This window comes from Artemia franciscana, unplaced genomic scaffold, assembly GCF_032884065.1.
Source record: "Artemia franciscana unplaced genomic scaffold, ASM3288406v1 PGA_scaffold_36, whole genome shotgun sequence".
Lineage (NCBI taxonomy): Eukaryota > Metazoa > Arthropoda > Branchiopoda > Anostraca > Artemiidae > Artemia > Artemia franciscana.
This window is the reverse complement of record NW_027062672.1, coordinates 1,310,621-1,335,307: the sequence shown is the minus strand read 5'-3', so window position 1 is coordinate 1,335,307 and position 24,687 is coordinate 1,310,621. Positions and strand designations below refer to the sequence as shown.

The 24,687-nt window shown below is 34.9% G+C and overlaps 2 protein-coding genes and 1 long non-coding RNA gene across 4 annotated transcripts in view; 2 read left to right on the top strand and 1 right to left on the bottom strand.

Annotated features, from left to right (window-relative positions):
- Nucleotides 1–239: 239 nt before the first annotated feature.
- On the top strand, nt 240–19,922 carry LOC136041755 (glutathione S-transferase LANCL1-like; the record flags this gene model as incomplete). The annotated part of the gene is given in 2 exon segments (XM_065726517.1): nt 240–342; nt 18,766–19,922. Coding segments are annotated over 2 exon segments (174 nt in total), but the record flags the coding sequence as incomplete, so codon positions are not given.
- Nucleotides 424–7,216, bottom strand: LOC136041756 (uncharacterized). 2 transcript variants are annotated; one of them, XR_010621098.1, is made up of 3 exons: nt 7,167–7,216; nt 4,591–4,778; nt 424–927 (listed from the first exon to the last, which is right to left on the bottom strand). It is a non-coding gene; the product is annotated as an uncharacterized LOC136041756 (long non-coding RNA). The 2 variants fall into 2 exon arrangements; XR_010621099.1 differs by having other exon boundaries at nt 7,146–7,213.
- LOC136041753 (lysosomal cholesterol signaling protein-like) overlaps nt 18,903–24,687 on the top strand; it is a 154,713-nt gene continuing 148,928 nt past the window's right edge. The window contains exon 1 of the mRNA XM_065726510.1: nt 18,903–19,017. The gene's annotated coding sequence lies outside the window, so the exon portion shown is untranslated. The remainder of the gene's footprint in view (nt 19,018–24,687) is intronic.

Here is a 24,687-nt window from a genome sequence, read left to right as displayed (position 1 = left end):
ACAGTTAATAAAACATTTTATTTATTTTCATTCGTTAAATGATGTGTTTTTTTTTTTGGGGGGGGGTGCCCCCGAACCTTTTCTCCCTCTGTCTCTCCATCTCTTTCTTTCCTTTTTTCTTTCTTTTTACTTACTCCCTTTCTTTAAATTTTGAATTTCTATTGATTTATCTATCTTATCATGATAGCCCTTTTTCGTATTACCGAGATAAAATTTAATCTTGCGATTTTTTTTTTTAGGATCCGAAGTACATTCATCAGGCGTGCGCATTTGCGGATTTTTGCTTAGACTATGGAAAGCATGGTTGTAGGACTCCTGACACACCTTTATCCCTTTATGAAGGTTAGTTTCAGCATATCTAAATTGGAGAATAGCTGACAAATCACAATTATTTCGCTCAGTTTGCTCTTTTTTAATTTTTAGATTTGTGTCATTTCGTAGTTTAGTACCAGGGTACTGAACATCGCTTAGCAAAAAGAAAAACAGTTTTTTTTTTTACTTGTTTCGAAGAATAACTTTAAATTTATTTTGTTTTATTCGGTTTCGACATAAAAGTCGATGTTGCTAAGGTAACCGTTATAATAATAACGTGCTTTTAAAAATATTAAGCCCAGACAATCATCTTTAGCAAACTTTATTATAGCTATTCTAAGTATTTATGACATCATTCAAACAGAAAAAGTTGTGTGTTGTTGTTCAGTTGACGTTTGAGCAAATCAACCGCTCGTATACGTGCGATCCTCTTTTTAAACTTGGGCTTATGAAGCCACGTCACTTTAGAAACACAAAATAAAAATTGGCACAGGCCACGTCAACACTTAAAATGTCTTGGGAGAGTACTAGGACGTTGTACAGAGTGTTCTTGCTTAAATCACTGGCACTTGTTTGTATATCATATCTCTATTCAGCTATTATTGCTTAAAATATCTGCGAAAAGAAACATACTCAGATTTAAATAAGGCTAAAATACAAGAAAAAATAAATAGATAAAAAGGTCAATACAGTTAAAATAGTAGTTAATACAGTAACTACAATTAAAGCATCTATTAAAGGAAATGTAAATTCGAAAGAAAAAGGTCAACACAATGAATATAAAAGTCAATAGATTAGAACTTGAAAATAAAATCAGATAATGTTATGCAGAATACAACTCTTTATATACCTAGTCAAAAACAGCATAGTCTTTCTATGGACCCACTTAGGGGACTTAGCCTGACCTAGGATTGCTCTCATTGTAAATGCACCAAAATAATTTATAATTTGGTTTCTAAACAAATTTCTTTTTACTTCATATTTTGTGCACTTCATGAGAATATGCCAAACATGATCATACTCATTACAAATGTCACAGAAGGGTGAGCTAACTCTTCCCCATTTATGTTAAACTGAACGGGTTTTGGCATGACATGTCCTCATTCTAAAACAGTAACAGCAACAGATCTAATATCATGTACAAGTCCATCAGGTGGTGCCTTATAGTCATAAAGTTCTAAAATTCGATTTATGCAATTTCTAATAAAATTATTGGTCTCTCTATCACATAACACTTCATAAATACATGCAAAATATTCATTTTGAGTTGGTTTTACAATTATACTCTGACCATTTAAAATACCCCACTGTGCCATTATATCAGCAGATTCATTTCCAGCAATTCCCACATGTGCTGGGACCCAGACTAGAACTATATTATTTCCCACAAGCTCTAATGACCTAACTATTTTGTGGATATGACAAACTAATTCGCGACTAGGTTCATGCTCATTCATCAGGTACTTAAGGGCTGATGCTGAGTCAGAACATATCATCCGACTCCGGGCATACCCATATGACTTAAATTCCAATGCCTTATATCTAGCAATCATCTCAATTGAAAAAATAGACTGGCTGCCTGGTAACTTAAAACTGTATGAAACTGACATACTGGGGACCACCACTGCACAGCCAGCACCCTTATCCAACTTGGAGCCATCAGTAAGGATTTGTATATGGTCTCTTAATTGGTCAGTTTGTCTTAGCCAGTCATGTTTGAGAGTCAAGTTATTATCATCTCCACGGTCAGGTACAGGAAAATACTCATTATTCTCTATTGCACATAGCTTATTTAATATATTATCCTCAAAAACTACCTCGTTAATTGGTACTATATTTGGGCACTCATTTGAAAGCCAATTATTGCACCTATAAAAAGCTGGAGTATTCCTATCCTTAAAACTATTGTCACTATTATAATTATTTATAATTTCCAGCTTGATTATATCCTCATTAAAACTAGATTTTTTAGTGAAATACTTCACAAGTAACCTGTCACGTCGTGGCTTAAGCTTGCTCACCCCCAATTCAATCATCATTGCTGGAATAGGGGTACTATTTAGGCAGCCAATGGATCGCCTAAGTGCACTATGGAACACTGTATCTTACTTTTTTAGATTCTTCTGACTAGCATCAGCATATATAAACCTACCATAATCAAACTTACTAACAATAACAGCCTTTATAATTTTACTAAGACACTTAAAAGGAGCACCCCTTTTCCCTAGGCACATTACATTTATAAGGTTTAGTCTACTCCTAATATTACCTAACAAATACTCTATGTGTCTCAACCATGTCATTTTGCTATCAAAAATTAGGCCTAGGTAGCAGGAAGAGTCATCCAGCCTAATAGCCTGGTTTACAGCATTTACTTGTGGTACTTCGGTATTATTATTTTTGAGAATAGCATACCAACTGTTTTCTCAGGTGATAATGTCTTATTATTCTCGATGCACCATTGCTGAACATTATTTAATGCTTTTTGCATCAATGACTGTAAAAGAAGAGGTGTCTTCCCAGTTGTTACCAGGGCAAAGTCATCAGCATATATATATATATATATATTATATATATATATATATATATATATATATATATATATATATATATATATATATATATATATATATATATATATATACATATATATATATATATATATATATATATATATATATACATATATATATATATATATATATATATATATATATATATATATATATATATATATATATATATATATATATATATATATATATATATGTATATATATATATATATATATATATATATATATATATATATATATATATATATATATATATATATATATAAAGGCTTTGCAGCCAAGGACAGTGGACATGTCCAAGTCACTGTAATAAATCACAAACAAAATAGGACTTAAAACTCCCCCTTGGGGTAGACCCAAATCATTTTTAATCTGAAAATTTTTACTGAACCCACTAGCAGCTACCCTAGCCTCACGATTTCTCAAAAAGCTAGAAATCCTATTTATGCAATTGGTAGGTATACCTATTTCCCTTGTTTTCTTCAAAAGTTTATCCAGGTCAACTCGTCTAATGCAGACTTCTTGCCTAGAAAACTGCAAATGTATCTTTCTTGCATCTGAAGCCCTGTTTTATTTGGTCCTCAAGTCTACCTAAGCAGTCAGTTGTGCTCCGATTTGGGAGGAAACCAGAATGTTCTTTCTTTGCAGCATTTATTACAAGCCCAAGGATTCTATTTTTAATCAGATGTTCCATTAGTTTACACATGCAAGATGTTAGTGAAATGGGCCTATATGAATCTGGATTAGAGGGATCCTTTCCTGTTTTAGGAATTGGGATTATGGATGTCTTTCATCATTCTTTGGAAGTGCATCCTTCATTGATGGACTTATTAAATAGAATCAGAAGAATATTTTTGGCTTCCTCTGGTAAATTCTTAGGCATTAAGTTATGTATTTGATCAGGGCCAGGTGCTCCTGGCCTTATTTTCTTTATAGCAGTTTTTAGTTCTTCAATAGTGAATGGTTCCATTTGGGGTTGGTTATTTTTATCTGTAGTTATACTAGCTGGTCCTTGATACTAATACCCTTGATCATTTTTTATAAAATTTATCTAAGAGGATTTTCATTTTATCTTCTGGAGCTGTGACTCCATGCCATCCTTTTTGAAGAGAACAGGAATTTTTGGGGGATTTTTTTGGAGTTTAAAAATTTTGAAATTTCGCCACATATCTTTTATATTTATATTATTTGAAAATTTTTCTTCAATTAATTTTTTCCATCCTTCTCTTGTTTCTTGGAGTATAATTTTTTTTTTTAATGCAGTGGCCCTATTCATCTCTATTTTGTTTTTTATTTTTGGATTTCTTGCATATTGATTTCTCCTTTTTTTTCTTTTCCAACTAAGCTTTTTCACAGTTTGCATTCCAACCAGGAATGGATTTTTTTTTTCTTGGGCTTAGAGAAACCAGAAATATCTTAACTAGTCTTCACTACCAAATCTGTTACTTGTTTATTTAGTAAATCAATTGAATTATCAGTCAATATTTGTTGTAGTTTAGATGCTATTGTACTTTGCCAACTGGGCCATTTATTACTACAGAAATTCCACATTTTTGTTCTCCGTAATTCAAGGTAGTCTATGGATTCCTCTAGTTGCACAATTAATTGAAGGTGGTCAGATTCCACAGCACCAGCTAGTTCAACATGTTGGTTTAGGGCTAATGAATAAGAAACAAGTGATAGATCTAAAGTAGAATACTTACCATTGGTTACATTTAGCCCAGTGCCCAGGTCGCATGGTGTAATAAGACAAAGATTGCTATTAGGTTCCAAAATATAATAAGCGAAGGCAAATGACTGTTGATCCTCTTGTGATGTAGTGTCCCACATCAAACAGTTCGTGGTAACGAACTGTAGTAAGGAGCGACCCGGCTCAATAGTAACCGAAACTCTAAAAATAGTGTTTTGATAATAATAGTTACATCAAAATAACACCAAATAACACTCATTTTTCCCCCAATGTTACCGGATCAAAATTCTGAGATAGCCATTTTATTCACCATAGTCTAAAAACCTAATAATTTTGTCTTTCGAGACGACTTACTCCCCCACAGTCCCCGTGGGAGGGGCTGCAACTTACAAACTTTGACCAGTATTTAAATATAGTAATGGTTATTGGGAAGTGTACAGATGTTTTCAATGGGATTTTTTTGGTTTGGGGGGGGGGGTGAACTGAAAGTAAGGAGCGGAATTAAAACTTAAAACGAACAGAAATTACTCCGTATATGTAAGGGGATTTTCCTCCTCAACGTCCCGCTTTTTACTCTAAAGTTTTTTACTGTTTTAAAAAGTAGAGTTGAGAGAAAGAGCCAAACCTTAGCGTAAAGAGCGGGGTGTTGAGGAGGAAAATCCCCTTACATATACGGAGTAATTTCTGTTCGTTTTAAGTTTTAATGTCGCTCCTTACTTTCAGTTGAAAAAAACTTGTTTTTTATATATTTAATTTTATTATGAAGATTTAAGTGACCCCCATAAATTTATTATTTTTACAGTAATCATTTACCTTTTTAATTGATTCAGGTCAAAATCCACTGTTGCTATATTATAGTAGTTGACAACAGATAACCATCAATTTTCCTCAAGATTAATGTTTATCAGACCAACTTCATTTTTACCTGTAAAGATCAAAGTTATTTCCCTAAAGGATATATTCTCTCTAACCAATGCCAGCAGACCTCCCCATTTTCTCCCTTCTCTATCCCACCTTACATGATGAAAACCCACAAATTTTGGTGTTTTCTTTTTATTGGTTAGAAGTGTCTCTTGAAGGAGCACCAAATTTGGTTTTGCTCTTACAATTAGTGTATTTATTAAAGCACTTTTAGTTTTTCCCATTCCTCGTGTGTCTAGTTGTAAGACTTTCATGATTTACTGATGTGCTTCTCCTTTTTTAAGCGTTTACATTTGCCTGGTGAGGTCTTTTTATTGGGTGATGTACAAGCTCTTTTGATCATTATTACCTCACTTTGGTCCTTTTTTGTTTCATTATTTCTTAGAAACATTTTAGTTGACCCAGGGACCAGGACAAGTACTAGGACCCTAGTAAAATTTTGTGCAGTTTTTGTTTTTCTGATGTTTTTGGCAACATATCTATCGGTGCCTCACATATAGTAGAGAGTAGAGAGGCAACTGAATTAAGGCATTTTACTAATTTGTCCATTCTAGTACTTTGTTCACTTAGGCTAGGGCTTTGCTTACATTAAATATTATTTTCATTGACCACAGTATTTTGACTTGTTGAGGGAATTGTTGTTTTACTTATTTAGTATAGAGCTTCCTTATAAGTCATATTTTTTTGTATATACTACTTTAAGAGCTTCTGTTCGCTCATGATAATGAACACATTTTTGTTGTTAGCAGAGTGTGGGCCCTTGCAATTTGCACACACAAGAATTTGATCTTCAGGTTTCTTATCTTTCTCAGAGCATTTTTTCAAATTATGCTTTTCTGAGCATAGAAGGCATCTTTCACCAGCCCAGCAATTTAGAGTAGCCTGGCCATTTTTTTCGCATTTGTAGCACCTTAAGGCAGGGAATATATATTGTTTTACATAGTGCACCCCATATTGAAACTCTTCTTGGGGCTTTAACTTCTCCCTGATATTCAATAATGACCCTAAAAATATTATCTTTAATTCCTTGCATAGCATCTCTCTTCCATAAAACTAATATTACTTCCTTCTGGATTGTTTTGTATTTCACTCTTTATTTCCTCTTTATCAGCAAATCCTTTAGGAATAAAAGGCATACCTTTTTTTATTTTTTATTTGTTGAGCATTTCCAATATCTTTCCTTTCAAAAAGGAGTGTTACATTCTCTACTTTCAAGTCTTTAAGAGCTAACAATTTACATGCAATTTCTTTACTTTTTGCTATTATTTCTACTCTGCCATCAAGACCTAAGCGTTGACTGATCAATTCATAATTACCTTTACACTCGTGTTTACTAAATTCCTTTGTTAAGTATAACAAATATAAACACCAGTAATTCTAGTCTGATTGTCTGAGCAGAAGTCATCAGTATGAGTGCCAGAGCATAAGTCCTTTCCTGAACATCTGCTCAGAGTCATGTGTGGAGGTGCAGGGGGCTCCCCGTCCATCCCCACGAGCCGAAAACACCTAGTAGCCTAAGAAACTGGCTAAAGAGTGGCCTAATTATCCTAGAAAAATGAGAAAACAAATTAACATACAATTACTACTTTCTTAGACTAGACAAGAAAGTTAAATAACACTTTTCATAGAATAATTATAGACAAATACTTTCAACAGACAAGTATATACGGGAAAAATTCAATGGTACAAAAAAGCTATTTCACTCTGACCAATCGTCTTTTCTTCCCAAAAAATGTTTTTCCAAAATTAACGCCCTAAACGAATTTTCCCAAAGTTGTGACCTATCTAAATCGTCTTCACATCGATAAATTGCAGTATGCCAATTTTTCAGAAAATATAGAATGCCGTTTTCGAAGAAAATTATAGATAAATAAACATATATACAATTTATTGTTCGTTTAATAATATAACTTTTATTCTCATATTTATTTTCCCATTATTCTGCCTGTCAAGACGAAATCAGGCAATAGTTCGCATTAGCCTTTTATTACGTGCCTGACACGTAGCGTGTGGGTATGTATATGTGTGTTAGTTTCATATCGCTTGATGGGCACTAGCCGTGTGGAAGTAATCATCCCGTCGAAGCTTTCTGTTTATAAATAAATAGAGCTTAAATTGGCATAAACGTAACTGGTTGTGTTATGTAGTTTGAGATTCTGCAAGAACTCTGTGACCTCCACGCCCTATCTATTTTCTGGCTTAACTTTTCAACTTGTAGATCTGCACTAATTTGACGTGATTGGAAAAATCATGTTGCAATGTAGATAATTCCAAGAACTCACTCGCTTTCTGCCACCACGTGTACATCTCAGAGCGCCACGTCTGCCCCACAGTTCCGCCACGCTTTGCTCATTTTCACCACGCTTGAAAGGTATCACCTGATATACGTGATTTCTGAAAGTCAGTGACCCCTGAGTAATTCCCAATAGCATATATCCTTGTTTTCATAAAGTGAATTGTCTAAAATTTATGAGAGTTGGTTCTCCAAAAAGTATTGTGCCCCTTATTCTGTAAACATCGAATACAATCGAGCAGAGACTTAATTTTCCATTGGCTGTGATTTCAAAATCCCCCTTGAATCTGCTTATATGTTTGAAATTACTATAATTACGAAAAAAACATTCTATATTTTTATATACAGATAATGTGTATTATGCATAGTTAGAATTATGTGTATAACACTTCAGAGTTTGAGCATAAAAATACACTTTATCGCATCTACATACCCTTCCCACCCTGGATAAATCCTTTGACCTCCTGCCCCACCCCTAAGGGTGGGATACACGTCTATGGATAAGAGGAGTTTATTTATATGTGGGTGTAAGTTTTCTAATGCTGATTAAGCCGATTTCTTTATTGGCAGATTAGCTAATTAGACAACGGCCTTACAGCGTTTGGCAGTATTACAAGAACGATTTTTGGCTCAAGTATATTGTTGATTATTGTAGGTTATTACTTCTTTTTTTTTCGTATGGAGTTTTAAATATCTGGAATTGCTACAAGCTGTTGCCATTGGGTGCTAAAATTGCCTGATGTAGATGTCTGTAGAGGTAATGTAGATGCCGGTAGCTGTAGATATAGAAATGTCCGTAGATGTAGATGTAATTGCCTCATAAAAATGTCTGAAATTGCTACAAGCTGTTGGTTTTGGTTGCTGAAATTTCCGTATGTAAATGTCCGTATGTATGTTAATGTCTGTAGGTGTAAGATTTAATGTAGATGTAAATGTAGAAATGTTTGTAGATATAGATATAATTGCCTCATGAAAATGTCTGAAATTGCTCCAAGCTGTTGGTATTGGGTGCTGAAATCTCCTGATGAAAATGTATGTAGATGTCTATAGATGCAGATGTAAAATGTCTGTAGATGTAGATGTAGAAACGTCTGTAGATGTAGATGTAACTGACTTTTGAAGATGTCTGAAGTTACTATAAGCTGTTAGTACTGGGTTCTGAAATTTCCTTATGTAAATGTCTATAGATGTGAGATGTGATTGCTTTATTAAAATGTCTGAGGTTGCTACAAGCTGTTGGTATTGGGTACTGTCACGCTCTGAAAGTAGCAAAACTTAGCTGATATTTTTTTGAAGGGGGCTATCGAGAGGAAACCTTGATGTCTTTCTGTGTCTGTAAATTACAAACAAAATTATTTTGAAAATTCCTTCCTGGGGCGTATTTTTTGGAGAAGAAATCGACGGACAAAATTGTGACTGGTTTTAATAGCAAGCTGCTATGAAAGGGTTTTTTGTCCAATACTGAAAAAGTTCCGCTAATATAATAGGTAAAGAAAAATGAAACATTTATTAACATGGCAAACCACCAAACAAGGTTTTTGCATAGTCATTTTTCTATCCCTTGAATTAATGATCAAATTATTTCTATTGGTAACCCTACTTTTACTTACCTGTTACTATAATAATTTATTTTTGACCCGCTACAAAAAATCAAGTGGAGTATCAATAAAAGAAACAAAACAAACAATACACAAAACAGAAAAAACAAGAAACTAAAGCAAACGAGTAAGGCCTCCGTGGGCGGGCAGATACTTATAAGTAGACTGGGGTATTTTGCCAGCAAGCTCTGTGAGCCTTGACCCAATATCCGGGAAACTATAAATAGATATGAGGCTCCTATTCCTATACCATGGAGGCAGATACAATAGAAAACGGGAAAAACGGAAATAATAAGAACGAATTGAACTGATATCTTTTTTATGAAAAATAGGGTAAATACCAGAAAGAAACAAAACCGAATGATCTGTAAAAACCGAGTATAATTTAGCAAGAGACTTTCTATTGTATCTACCTCGGTTAGCAACAATTTTAGAGTAACTTAATTGGATTTTCTTCTTGCAATCAGCAACAGTGAGAGTCCGTAAGGATTTTAGAGTTTTACTAAAGTTAATTCCCAGCCACCGAAATGAAGAAACCGACGGGATAGAAAAAGATCCACAGATTAGAGGAGTAGTGATATTGCTATTAAATGAAAGATATTCACACTTTGAAAGATTAAGAGAAAGTCCAATCGCATGAAGCTTAGATGCTACTGTTGAAACAGACAAAGAGAGCCCCTTTTTAGTCCTACTGATCAAAAGAATATCATCCGCATAGGCAAGATAAGAAATATTTACAGAATTGAGGATGCAAGTAGGTGGGATAGAGGAAAGCACAGATGATATACAAAGATTGAAAATAGAGGGGGAGAGGACAGCACCTTGCCGGACCCCACGTCGTATTGGAATTTTACTATCTGAAACCCTCATATCCGTTTTAATCCGCAAAAAGGAATTTGAATACCAATATCTAAGAAGAAAAATTACCGATATGTTGATACCGTGGCTAAAAAGGGAAAAGATAGCTTGGGAATGCGTAACAGTGTCAAAGGCTTTGGAGAGATCCAAAGCACATAAATGTAACTCGAATCCCTTTTTAGTAGCCTCAGTAAGAACATTAGCCAAAACTCGATGAGCCTGCTGGCAACCTACCCCAGCTGAAAACCCAATCTGATTTTCACCAAAATATGCCGAAGAATTAACTGATGGCAGGAGAAGATACTCAAACATTTTGCTTATATTGCAGGAAACCGTTATAGGCCTGTAAGATGCACACAAAAAACTTTCAGGCACAACCGAGGTGCATAAGCACATTTGAAACAGAAGTTGTAAATGTTGGACTAGAGCTGGACAATCAACATTTAGGTGTTTGACACTTATACCATCACAATCAATAGAGCTAGACTTAAGCTTCTTTATAGCTTGTGCCACCGAAACTAAATTAATTGGGAGGATCTGGTTCTGGCGGAGTGATATGGGAAGCGCAGAAATAAGAAACCTCATAAAAGTAGCATGAACAAAATGGTTTATAGTGTTGAAAATCTGGTCGTAATATTTGCACCAAGCAGCAGAACTAATTGGGCTACTTGTTGACGAAGAGTCATCGATTTTGTTTGAATTTACCACATTTTTCCAATCGAAATTACTTGACGGGAATTTGCAAATTTTAGATTTTGCAGACCGTAAATACTTTTTATACTCTAATTTAGTTTTCTGTTTAAGCTGAAATACTACACCGCTACGTGGTCGTTCGCAAGAAACCCAAATATGTAGCCAAAATTTGGCTTTATTTTTCAATTTTGGCTATGTATTATGCAGACGATGTTTTGTTGTTGTTGTTTTGTTTGTTTGTTTTTTTTTGGGGGGGGGGCTCATTATTCATTTTCACTAGCAACAGAAGAAGTTCTTAATTTGATTTTTTTTTTTTCTTTGAAAGCTGATCATTTTCAAGGTGTTGTTGTTGAGTTGTGCTCGACGACCGCAATATCAAATATTTGTTCAATAAGTGTCAAGCGAAGTGTATAAACTAAATTTCTCCTTCGAGTATAATTGCTGAGTTTCGGGTAAAAAAAAATTTTAAGGCCAGACTATTTTTCATAGTTTTACAAGCATTTAGTAGTAGTCGGGCTGGTCGTAAAAGTAGGGGGCTGGTCCAAACGTGAAGAGCTCTCCCACGTTTCGGGAGCACTGCTCAACTACTTCTACCTAGAAAAAATAAAATAAAAAAAGGATGTGGCAGGAGCACAACCCCTACCATATTGGGTGTTAAAAAGCAATCGAAATTACTCAATTTTCCTTTAGTGCACTATCAGTTACAGAACATCGTTGTTGCGGTGTCATTTTTTGAATAAACGCGTCGAAGGCGTGTGACAAACGCAAAAACGACAACATTTCGTTGTTGCGATTAACATTTTTTTGGGGGGTTTAAAAAAACAAACCACAAGCAATCTAAATTTAAATATTTTAGTACCTTTATGACTGAGGTTAATATTACTTCCCTTCTTAATTATTTCTGCCTTTGTGGTCTTTGATCTGTTTTCATCACACCTGAACTCTTGACAAATTATGATGGTCTTCTAAGGCAGTTTGAATTGGTATAGGCAGGTTCATCGACCTTCCCTGGGAAGGGTGTCTAAGGTCATTTTAAGGGGGTGTTGGACACAAATTATACCATTTGTAAGGGATCTCTTCTAAATGCTCATCTGCAGTATCTTTGACTTAATTTTTGGGTGTCCCTAACTGAAGGGAAATTAGAGCAAATATTTAGCTGTGACCTCTTCTGGAGGAAATGTGCTAATAAAATAAAAGTTAACATTAGATGCCTAATTTGATGCTCTTTCCAAATATCATGGTGACCTTTTCTGACAATGCCCACCAAACCACTGCCCACCCCCTGGTGTTCCATACATAGCCCTAATAATATATTTCATTGTTTTTTTTTTTAATCCGCGATGACTCCATTCTTCCTTGTTAAAACGAGCTTTTGCGTTCTTGACTTGGTGAAGTTTAGTTTCGTAAGTGAGAACAATAGTATTATAAATATAAAGATTATTTGAAATAATTTAGAAATGGCGAACAATGGAGGGATAAATGATAATCTGATTAATAGAAACACGTAGCACATTATAAAATAAGAATTTAACTCTACTGTTTTCTTTTAGTTTTTTGTATATTCCTAGGGCTCTATCTGAGACCATCAGGGGAGGGGTGCATCGTCAGAAAAGCAACTATAACAATTGACAAGGGCATAAAATAAGAAATTTAATGGCACTTCATTATTTTATTTGCATGTCTCCTTCAAAAGAGGCAAATTACTAATATTTCCCGAAATTCTTTTTTGGTGGCTCGCACCGTATTTATCTGATAGGAAGTTCAGAGATACAAGTGCTGAATAAGTAGTGGTAGTGTCCTTCAGTGAAATTTTTGACAATTCTAGTACAAACGGCTGCCAGGGGCCTTACTGGAACACTGATGAGGTCACTTCCTGCAGAATCATAATGAGATAAAGCTTTCGGTAAACTAATTAAATGTGAATTTGTTTTCTTTCCAATAATCCATCAAGTTGCTTTAAATCAGGTTGCAATAACTAGGTTTATTTTAGCGGGGATAGCATTATATTACCTAGCCTTACTAGGCTGTTGAATTAAAATAGAAATTCTACAAAATAAAAGTCCAAGATATTTGTTAACCTGATATCCAGTTTATTTACCATATTATACAAGCTATCACTTTTATCATATTTCTGGTTATCTGTCATAGAATCAGTTGGATTTTTCTGAACCGATGATTATTTTCCACGAGCATTTTCCTTTGGCTAAGTCTACTGTATTAAGAAGAAGAAAAGGGAAACTACAAACTTGTCTGTTTGTCTGGTGGCAAGAAAGTAGAAAACTCGCATATGATGGGAAGATGAATGACTTTTACGGACTTTTATGACTTTTATGAGTCTACTGCATTAAGAAGAAGAAAAGGGAAACTACAAACTTGTCTGTTTGTCTGGTGGCAAAAAGGTAGAAAAGTGGCATATGATGGGAAGATAAAAGACTTTTATGACTTTTAGGAGTCTACTGCATTAAGAAGAAGAAAAGGGAAACTACAAGCTTGTCTGTTTGTCTGGTGGCAAGAAGGTAGAAAAGTGGCATATGGTGGGAAGATGAATGACTTTTACGGACTTTTATGACTTTTATGAGTCTACTGCATTAAGAAGAAGAAAAGGGGAACTACAAACTTGCCTGTTTGTCTGGTGGCAAGAAGGTAGAAAAGTGGCATATGGTGGGAAGATGAAGGACTTTTATGGACGGTGTTTTCTCATTTGAATGGTGTTGAGCACCTGTTTTCTCCTAACCTGACGAATTGGAGTAGCAGAAGTAACGGCAAGTGCTCATTAACGATTGCGTGAGTGTGAACCCAATTCTGTGAGACCAATTTTCAGAGAGGAGACAAGGAGGACTCAGCAAATTTTGGAGGACTACCTTTGAGGGAAGAAAATAATAAAATTGTAAGACTAGTATAATAATTGACATTTTAAGCAAACTAGAGAATATTCCTGATTTATTTGAATTTATTGTATCGTAGGCAGCGCTAGCGCTGCCTTAGTAATGAGCGACGTAGGCACAGTGTACTATTTATTTGTTTATTTATTTATTTTTGGTTTGTTTTAGACCAGGGCACTTCGTTTAGATGGAGTTGTCGTAGAAACTTCAAAAGGGGCTCATTCGATTGGAAATTGAAAGCTTTAGTGTCCTTTTTAATAGTCAAAAGTGATTTTAGCCCCAACAGACGCCCCCCCCCCCACGCCAATCATTTCCCCAAACACGTCCAATCAAAATTTTGAGATAGTTATTTTGTTTAGCGTAGATGAAAAGTCCAGTAATTCTGTCTTTGAGGATGACACCCCCATAGTTTCTCCCTCCTTACGTCCTATTTTACCCAAAAGCATCCGACAGACATTTTGAGATAGCCATTTGTTCAAAAACAGCACAAGCATCACAAAACAAGGTCTTTAGGTTTGACACAACCCCCCAGAGTCTGTGGGCAAGGGTTGTAAGCTATGCCCCTGGTGTATATAAGGTTTTTTATGGAAGGGGTGGTTGTGTGATTTTTAGAGAAGGCTCATTTGATAGGAAATTGAAAATTTTAGTTCCATTTTAAGTTTCAGAAGTGATCAAGGGCAACTACCCCATTTCTCACTGAGACCTTCTTTTCCCCAGGCGCATCTGATTGAAATTGTGAGATAGCCAATCTGTTCACAATAGTCCAAAGAGCATACAACAGTGCTTTCAAGAACATACCGTAATTTGCACTTAACTGAAAACAAAATACATTTTAAATATTTCCACTTTTTGATCTTAATAAATAAAAATTATTTAATCTTTAAGTAATAAATATCAGTGTATGTATATTAAACTGTCGTTTTTTTTCAGCAAAGTATTAATTATGTTCCGGTCTTGAGAAGGCATGGGAGTTGTAAGCCCTACTCATGTTAATTTTGCTCGTTTTGAGTTTGACTCGGTTATTTATTGTAGTTTCTGTTCGTTTTGGATTTCATTTATTTATTGGTGGTGAATTGTGGTAGTTTTATGCTTGGAAGGTGATTTGACTTTATTTCTGCTCATTTTTGGTTTAATGGAGCTCTTTACTTTTCTTTGAAAAAACTTTTTCGTTGAAAAGTTTTTTAAATTAATGTATATTAATAGAACTGTTGCTCAAAGCACTATAGGCATTCGTACTGACAATTTTTCTTATTCTGCAGCGGGGCAGTATCCTTTAGCTACCCCTTCTCATCACCATTATTGATTTGTAGCTACCTTTTACTCTCTCATTAGGGAGGAGTCTGAAGACGGTGTTCCACAAAAGCCTATCAAGATGCTCCAAAGCGCGCACAAGGATATCACGACTTACGTCTAGGTAGCCGGCAATGACCCTTCCAAGTTTTGTGTGGAGTTTAGAGTAAACCAAAAGATGTCTTGTATCCATGATATTATTTAACTACGGGATAAACTGTATTATTGATAGTGTACCGAAACACCAAAGCAGAATCGTCCTCGGACAAATAGCTGGCTTCCTGCAATCATTGACAGATCTGAATTTTGCAGGCAACACTACCCTATTGGAATATTCTGCTCACGGTCTGCAAAGCATGAATTATGGTGTCTCTGAAGTCTCTAAACGCATTGGACTCACATCGGTGGCTCCAAAAGTAAAATTTTTGCTCTCAACCAATCTGCTCCTAGTCAAGCATCAAGTAATTCGCTATTGTAACGCCATATGATTGGGCGGAAAGAGAAATCTCCACCAACATAGTAAAGGTTTGGGGAGTCTTTACTTCTCTGAAAATACGATGGATCAAGCAAGAGATAACAACTTAAAAAAAACTCAGATTTTATGTTGGAATTGTCTGAGGAACTACTATACGTTTATCAGACATGACCGATAAAGCTAGAAGAATTGAGAACATTGGATGTGTTTGGCAACCGTTGCCTTTGTTACATTCTTGCTACGAACGAATGGAATTGAATTTCAAATGTATAAGTAAGGATTCTTTGTGGAGAATTAGAAGAAACTCTGCTGATTACAAAAATACGTCGCCTGAAGCTTCTTGGCCACACTTGCGTCACCCAGCAAGCATAATATGTCAAGACCTCCTTGGTTTCGAACCAGCACTCTTCTGGAAATGAAAATCAGGAGGAAAAAGAACCTCTGGCAGAACTGAAAGAAGATATAGAATTGTGGAAAGGGGGAGGGGGCTGTAGACATGCTCGGAGATGAGACAGAGACCTGTTGAAGATTACCATGAAGTTGCAGTCGATTTGTCATGATGATGGTTGGAAGTCATCCCGGGGTACTTAGGTGCCAGGCAGGTTATTGTAACCTGTCGTCGGGTTCCCGTTGGAAATAAAGTAAAATAAGCAGCAGTTATTGTAAGTGTTGCCGAAAAACCATGGCATTCCTTTCATGTCACCCAATTTGAGTTAGCACTTCATATTCAAAATAAACCTTTTTTATTTCTTGTCCTTGATCATTTACTTTGTTGTATTAGGGCACAGGCATTTCAGTTCTCTGATTATATGGTATGGCTCAACATATTAAAAAAAAAAATCTCTTATTTTTTATAGATGCATTTTTAGCGTAAAGATAGACTATGTGTTTAATGTTTTTTCTTGCTTATAAGTATTCAGTCTTCTTATTATATTTCCCCAGAAATTTGTTATTGTTTAACTGTCATTTTAATTCGCTAGTAAATACTATTATGCCCGCTCCTGACCAATTGGCTCCAGCAATTCAGAAAGTGTTATCGTACGTGGTATAAATTTACAGGACCGATACAACACCTAAATAAATTTACCATAAATACAAGGGGACCTTATTAATCTCAGTATTTATGCTAAGCGAAACCTTTGTATAGCAATGCTTTGCTAATGGAATTCACCCTTTGAAAAGGGTACACACCGAAGAAAAAAAAATTAGGAGAATCCGAAATGCCAAAAATTATTTGTCCAGTTGGAAAACAAGTTCTTTCGGCTGTTGTTGAAGAACTGCTGTTTATACAAGCTAAGTTAAATTAACAAGCTAAATTAACAATTTTTATGTCAAACAGCTCAACTGTTCATGTGGTTTTGGAAATGTATAGAAACTTATAATTATCTTCAGACCCAAAAGCGACATAGGAAAAGAAATTAGACCAGTCAACCGAGTCTGCTCCGTTTAATAGGTATTTTGTAAACACTCATATAAACAAAAAGTGTCATATAACGACTTATTGTTGCCACAGCCAAGACTACTGGTTAAGTCATTTTATTTTATTTAAAAAGCCTCTAATTTTGATTACTTTTATGATAAGGCCTGTGAAGTCAGAGTCAAAGAGTTGGGGCTTATTTGCTGCTAAACTAGTTGAAATCTGAGATGCTAGAAATCAGGGCCTTGGAGATGTGGTCAGGAGTATGCCTTAATACCTTTAGAAGCAGGAGTCGGTTGAAATAACTACAACTAATGATGTATCAATTTTGGTAGATCTTCAGAGGGGCGCTAACTTAAATGAAATAGCAGGAGTCTGAAATGGATAGCTTCAATTCAGGTGTTAAAATTGTACGCCGTATGCACAAAATCCAAATGAGTTGTATTCGGCTCTTTTGAAGTTCCAATTGTGGCAGTTAAAGACAAACATCTTAGGAGCCTCATTCGGCACAAATAATCTACCGACTCTAAAGCCCTGGTTATGTCACCTGTAGATCCGTTGATACTTTGGTCTGTAGAACAAATCTGTCAAGGACTTTCCAATTGGGGGGGGGGATTTGTCAAGCACCTCCCATAATAATATTAAGAATTCATTGTTAAAACATGGCCAAGAGGGGAAAAATTGGTACCAAGGTTTTTTAAGCTGATTCATGTTATTTTTGAAATACTAAATCCAAGTAATAAATCAGTTGCTGTCTATCAGCTACACTTTTTGAATTATGATACTGTCATCCACAATAATGTTTACAGTTCAATCTCTGTTTACCAAGGATGTAAAATTTTATGATGACTAGTTCCTGTATTGTGTATCTATTTGTAATATGTTTTGCTAATATATTTTTGGGATGCTGAATCTAAATATGATCATTTTTTCAATATCACCTATACTTTTTGGAATATAGAACCATAGTCAACAATTAAGTTTACTGTTCAACCATTATGCATCAATGATATTAAATTATACAATAATAACAAGTTCATGTATTTTTAGCCATTAGTGATATGTTTTACTCATAAACTTTTGGGTGCTGAATCTAAATATGAAGTCATTTTTTCTGTATCAGGTATACTTTTTGAAATATAGAACTATCATCAACAATTAAGTTTACTGTTCAACTATTGTGTAAGGATATTAAATTATACAATAATAACAAGTGCATGTATTTTTATCCATTTGTGATGTGTTCTGCTAACATAATGGGATGCTGAATCCAAATGAGAAATCATTTTTTCTGTATTAGCTATAGTTTTTTAAATGTCATCCAGAATCATCCTATACTTTTTGAAATGTCATCCTATCATGCAGAATTACGGTTCAATAATGGTTTAAAATTAAATGTTTATTAATTTCACATATCTTAAAATTTGTGCTCGTAGCCAAAAAGTAATGGCATATCTGTCTTTAGCTCATTAAATACAAGTAAATCAACTCCAAAAGCCACAGTACCCAAACCACTGTTGCCCAATAATTGAGAGCGAATTAATTTGTGCATTCATTTGCAAACATTTTAAGATCGTTAAATCAGTCCAAAACATGTGACAAAGTTTAATGGGAATTGCAAACTATGACTAATGAAACATTTTTAAAGCATGGGGGAAGGGTTATGACTTCACTCTAGTTACGTTAGGGTAATGTGAATTTATTTATTCAGTACTGGATCGTGATGCAATAAATTAAAAATGGTTTTCTTTTTATTTCTAGGTCTCGCGGGGACAATTTACTTTCTATATGACATTATGGAACCAGACACGGCAAAATTCCCTGGTTTTTGATCACGTGATGTTTTCGAAACGTAATTTATGTCGGTAACGTTTCGTCTCTCTCTAGAATAGAATCTCAGTAGCTTTAGTTTCTTCTGAAGTTTTATCATTTTTATTCAAGTTTTGTTTTATTTTAAATGCCGTGGGAAGCAAAGGGATCATCATTTACGCAAGTAGCTAGCATTAAGTCTCGGTAAGACAGTAACTTCTTCAGAGGATTGCTTTTCTTTCACTTATATTTTTTTTTATTGAAATAAAATATTTCAATGGGGACTTGAGCCCCCGCCAGGGAAGTAGAAGGGGAGCAAACATTCCTCTCGGTACTACCTTTACACGCCAATTGTATTGGTACTTATTCTCCATGCTATAGCAAATGATTTAAGTACCTTCTGCGCAGTGGTGTCAATTCACAAAAAAATAGTGGGGGGGGGATATAGGTATCAAATTTTCAAGGGTGGATTTTTTGTGTTTTTTCAATTTCTTCGCTGAAAATACAAAAAAAAAATACGTGTTTAAGAGAAAATATGAAACAAGAAATTTTTCAAAGTCTATGGAGGGGGCAAAGAATTCAAGGTGACAAATATTCGCCCTGTCCATATCCCCCATTGACAACACTGCTTTTGATGTTTTTATGCAAGCATGCTTCAATCTGGCAATGCGATCTAGTTTTCCGCCCATTGAACCCAAAGAAAAATTAAATTTATTGATAGTTTCTAAGTTCAAAGTATCTTTATCCAAACTGCCATTCCTGGGAGGACTAGTAGGACTATTGCCCCATCAGAATACTATAAGAACAATAAAGCGTAATTCCAAAGAAAAATTATTATAAACAATATAAAAGTAAGTTTTTACGCGGATTTAACCACCTCTCTGTCTACCCTTAACCCCAGCGAAAGGTATAGGTCTGGGTTGTCATGTTTGGAAACTAAAATGGACTGAAAAATTTCTAATCTCACAATCCTTCAGTTTTTGATGCGAGATAATACTAATACTTAGCGTTTAATGTATCTTTTGCTACCATTGATTTTTTTTAATTATTTTTTTTTGTATGTTTCTCAACTCATTATTAGTACCTGAATAAACTTTTTTCGAACATTATTTAAGGTCGTCTACCTTTATATTATGTAATTTCATTGTAGGAAGTGATTTTTGTTGTGTGACTAAGCAATTTAAAGATACATAATGGTTTATCGTTTCACGGGCGTGGTTTCTTCAAAAAACACTATGGTATATAGGTTACTTGGTAATGATATCATAAAAAATGACGCTTCCTTCCTGTAGACTGGACCACTTCCTTGTGTTATCATCTTAACCATGATTATAAACCGCTGCCCTTTGACGTCTAAAAAACGTGGAACTGAAAAAAAATAGAAGAGTATTTATTTTCAGCAACAGGAAAAATCAAAACCGTTAAAATTTTTGAACGTTATTGGCTGACTCCATGCATCACTGTTTTTAGGATTGACGGTGTCGCGGGTGTAAAATAACCGTCGGTCCTTACCCCCTCCCTCTGAAAAGTTTGATATGGACTAACGAATTACTAACACAAAACCTTTTTACCCCCCCCCCCTAAATGGAACCCGGGGCAGCTTGCCACACTATCGCCTTTCTTAAACGACCCTGCCTTCATGCGAAAAGAGATGGGTAATTAACTTTGTTCACTGATGGTAGACAGTTACTTATCCAAACTTCCTTTTTTGCAATGAGTTTAACTTATTTTTTTGGTAGAAGGGATCCAGCTAAGCAAAAAGTTTTATCAGCAGAGAATCCTTTTGGCTAAGCCTCCTGCTTAGACAGGGAAAGGGTAGTGGCACAGTTGAAATATGTAAAACAAAAAATTGCGATTAATGCAATGACTATAAAAAAATTTACTCCTTATTTGACTCCTCCTCCTCTCTCCAAAACTGAACTCCTCTAAAAGGAAATACTATATGCGACTGCAGAGTGCCTGTATTCCTTACCCAGTAACTATTGCCCATATCCAAAAACCACATTGAACCCAAAAACCAACAACACATGTATCGTTTTTCAGTTTCCAATGATGTTAATTGATGTTGTTTGGTGTGACACAGCTCAGATACAAAAAAAAATGATTTTATCTGTTTCTCAGAATTGTGTAGAGTCTTGAATTTAAGAAGTTTTTGTAATATTAAAAGTCAACCATAATCTTTTTTTGGAGTTTGCTCGACTCCGTAGATTCCAAACAGCTTTGCTGTTCAGAACTAGTGGCAAATGTAATAGTAAACAGTATAATTTATGCTTCTATCTTGGGACACTGGGACACAAATGACGACCGGGATACTGGGAATATAAATGACGACCGGGACACAGGGACACACCTACAACGGGGATGCCGGGGGCACAGGGGGATATATAAATGACGACGGGGACACAGGGAATGTTCGATTAGCAATCACCATCAACAAAGCTCAAGGGCAATCATTAGAATAATGAGGTATAGATCTGAATACGGATTGTTTTTCCCATGGACAATTTTATATTGCATGATTAAGAGTCGGTAAACCTGATAATCTATTTATATGCGCAGACAATGGGACATCGAAGAACATTGTATATTCGCAAGTTTTACATATATATATATATATATATATATATATATATATATATATATATATATATGTATATATATATATATATATATATATATATATATATATATATATATATATATATATATATATATATATATATATATATATATATATATATATATATAACTGAAAGTAAGGAGCGACATTAAAACTTAAAACGAGCAGAAATTACGTCGTATATGGAAGGGGTTGCTTCCTCATCAACGCCCCGCTCTTTACGCTAAAGTTTGACTCTTTCTCTCAACTCTTCTTTTTTAAAAAGTAAAAAACTTTAGCGTTAAGAGCGGGGCGTTTTCATTTTGTAGAAGATATGTTTTGTTTTTGTATGTGAAGAAAAAAAAAATAAAGATTGATGCTAGGAATTACGAAAAATTAAAAAGGGGATGCAATAAACAATCATTAACATACCCGAGCAAACTGGGCATTTCCGGCTTGTAATATTTGCTGTAACCTAACTTGTAGTCAAGATAGGGGTAGGGTGATGATTGTGAGGGATCTCCTGATCACTTTTGGTAGAGGCAGAGGAACAGGTTAAACATGAAAATTCGTGAGATCAGGGAGGAAAGTTGAGGTCAGTAACATAATAGTTGCTATGAAATTTTAAAAAGTTGTTCTTCCGTATCTTGCATTCTGAGAAAAATTATAGCTCTTTACACCCCACCAAGTAAAATCTAGGCTACGCCCATCTTTTTCCGTCGCATATTTAGTACTATAGTAAGACCACATGAAGAAAACTATTAACAAAGTGATCCATTGACCCATAGTTCTTCAACCTTGTATGAAACCTTTGGGCTTCCCAAAAAGTTGCCACGAGTGATTTCCTTAAATTCTTTCACTTAATTACGCGTTTGAAAATGGTTTGAAAAAGTTATTCAAGGTTGAAGACCCCTTCTCTAGAGCTTATTCTTCAACCTAAACTCGACGAAACCTTTGATCAGGGCTGCTACATACATGGATTTATCTATGAAGCCATGGATTTTCCATATGCTTCCATGCATCTTTATTGGCTTCGGATTCTTATAGATTTCCGTTTCTTTCCATGGATTTCATTGGACAGTGTAATTATTAAAAAAAACAAGTTTTTTTTAACTGAAAGTAAGGAGTGACATTAAAAATTAAAACAAACAGAAATTACTTCGTATATGAAAGGGGCTGCTTCCTCATCAACGCCCCGCTCTTTACGCTAAAGTTTGACTCTTTCTCTCAACTCTACTTTTTAAAACAGTAATAAACATGCATCCGTGATCTGGCTCCTGGCAAAAAATACAAAATTCCACATTTTTGTAGACAGGAGCTTGAAACTTCTACAATAGGGTTCTCTGATACGCTGAATCTGATGGTGTGATTTAAAATTATATAACTTTTAGAGGGTGTTTCCCCCTATTTTCTAAAATAAAGCAAATTTTCTCAGACTCTTAACTTTTGGTGAGTAATACTAAACTTGATGAAACTTATATATTTAAAACCAGCATTAAAATGTAATTCTTTTGATGTAGCTATTGTTATCAAAATTCCATTTTTTAGAGTTTTGGTTACTATTGAGCCGGCTCGCTCCTTATTACAGTTTGTTACCACGAACTGTTTGACAGACGCTAATGCAGTATGTAGCTTTATAGAGTGTGTTTATAGAGTTTTATAGAGTGTATATAGTTTTATAGTGAGTGTGTAGGTTTATAGAGAGCAACTTCTAATGCAAGTTTTCAAAGTGAGCACCCATAAAAAGCGCTAGCAGTAGCTAAATTGCGAACTGCATAATAGAAAATGTCACAAAACCAAATCTTAAGGTTGTTCCACATTACCATTCCTTAACGTAAGCTTCTTAACGTCTGTAGCTTTATTTTTATTGGAGAGAGGTTCTGTTAATGAAAGAATTTAATGAGAACTCTGCAAAAAGCTCCAGCGATTTCTGGATTTCTAACTCCATAATGAGAAAATATCGAAAAACTCAAACCTTAAGGTTGTTTCATATGGCCATTCTAGTATTTAAGATTTGAGAATTAAATTGATCTATTATCAAACAGTTCGTGGTAACGAACTGTAGTAAGGAGCGACCCGGCTCAATAGTAACCAAAACTCTAAAAAATAGAATTTTGATACCAATACCTACATCAAAAGAATCGCATTTTAATGCTGATTTTAAATATAAAAGTTTCATCAAGTTTAGTCTTACCCATCAAAAGTTACGAGCCTGAGAAAATTTGCATTATTTTAGAAAATAGGGGAAACGCCCCCTAGAAGTCATAGAATCTTAACGAAAATCAAACCATTAGATTCAGCGTATCAGAGAACCCTACTGTAGAAGTTTCAAGCTCCTATCTACAAAAATGTGGAATTTTGTATTTTTTGCCACAAGGCAGATCACGGATGCGTGTTTATTTGTTTTTTTTTCCCCAGGGGTGATCGTATCGACCCAGTTGCCCTACAATATTGCAAGAGGGCTCATTCTAACGGAAATGAAAAGTTATAGTGCCCTTTTTAAGTGACCAAAAAAATTGGAGGGCACCTAGGGCCCCTCCCACGCTAATTATTTTATAAAAGTCAGCGGATCAAAATTCTGAGATAGCCATTTTATTCCGTGTAGTCGAAAAACCTTATAACTATGTCTTTGGGGACGACTTACTCCCCCACAGTCCCCGTGGGAGGGGCAACAAGTTACAAACTTTGACCAGTGCTTACATATAGTAATGGTTATTAGGAAGTGTACAGGCGTTTTCAGGAGGATTGTTTTGGTTGGGGGGAGGGGTTGAGAAGAGGGGGATATGCTGGGGGAACTTTTCATCGATAATTTGTCATGGGGGAAGAAAATCTCCATGAAGGGAGCGCAGGATTTACTAGCATTATTTTAAAAAAAACAATGACAAAATAAATATGAAAAAGTTTTTTTAGCTGGAAGTAGGGAACAGCATTAAAACTTAAAACAAACAGAAATTATTACCCATATGAGGGGCTCACCTCCTCCTAATACCTCGCTCTTTACGCTAAAGTATTTTTAGTAATTTCAATTATTTATTCTACGCTTTTGTGATTCAGGGGTCATTCTTAATGAATTGGGACAAAATTTAAGCTTTAGTGTAAAGAGCGAGGTACTGACGAGGGGGTGAACCCCCTCATATATGTAATAAAAATATGAGAATACAAAAGTTCTTTACGTAAGCTAATTTATAAGTTACGTAAATCTTTTACTAATAAAAAGATTCGTAAAAAATTTCTAGTTCTAGTTGCCTTTTTAATTAACCAAAAAATCGGAGGGC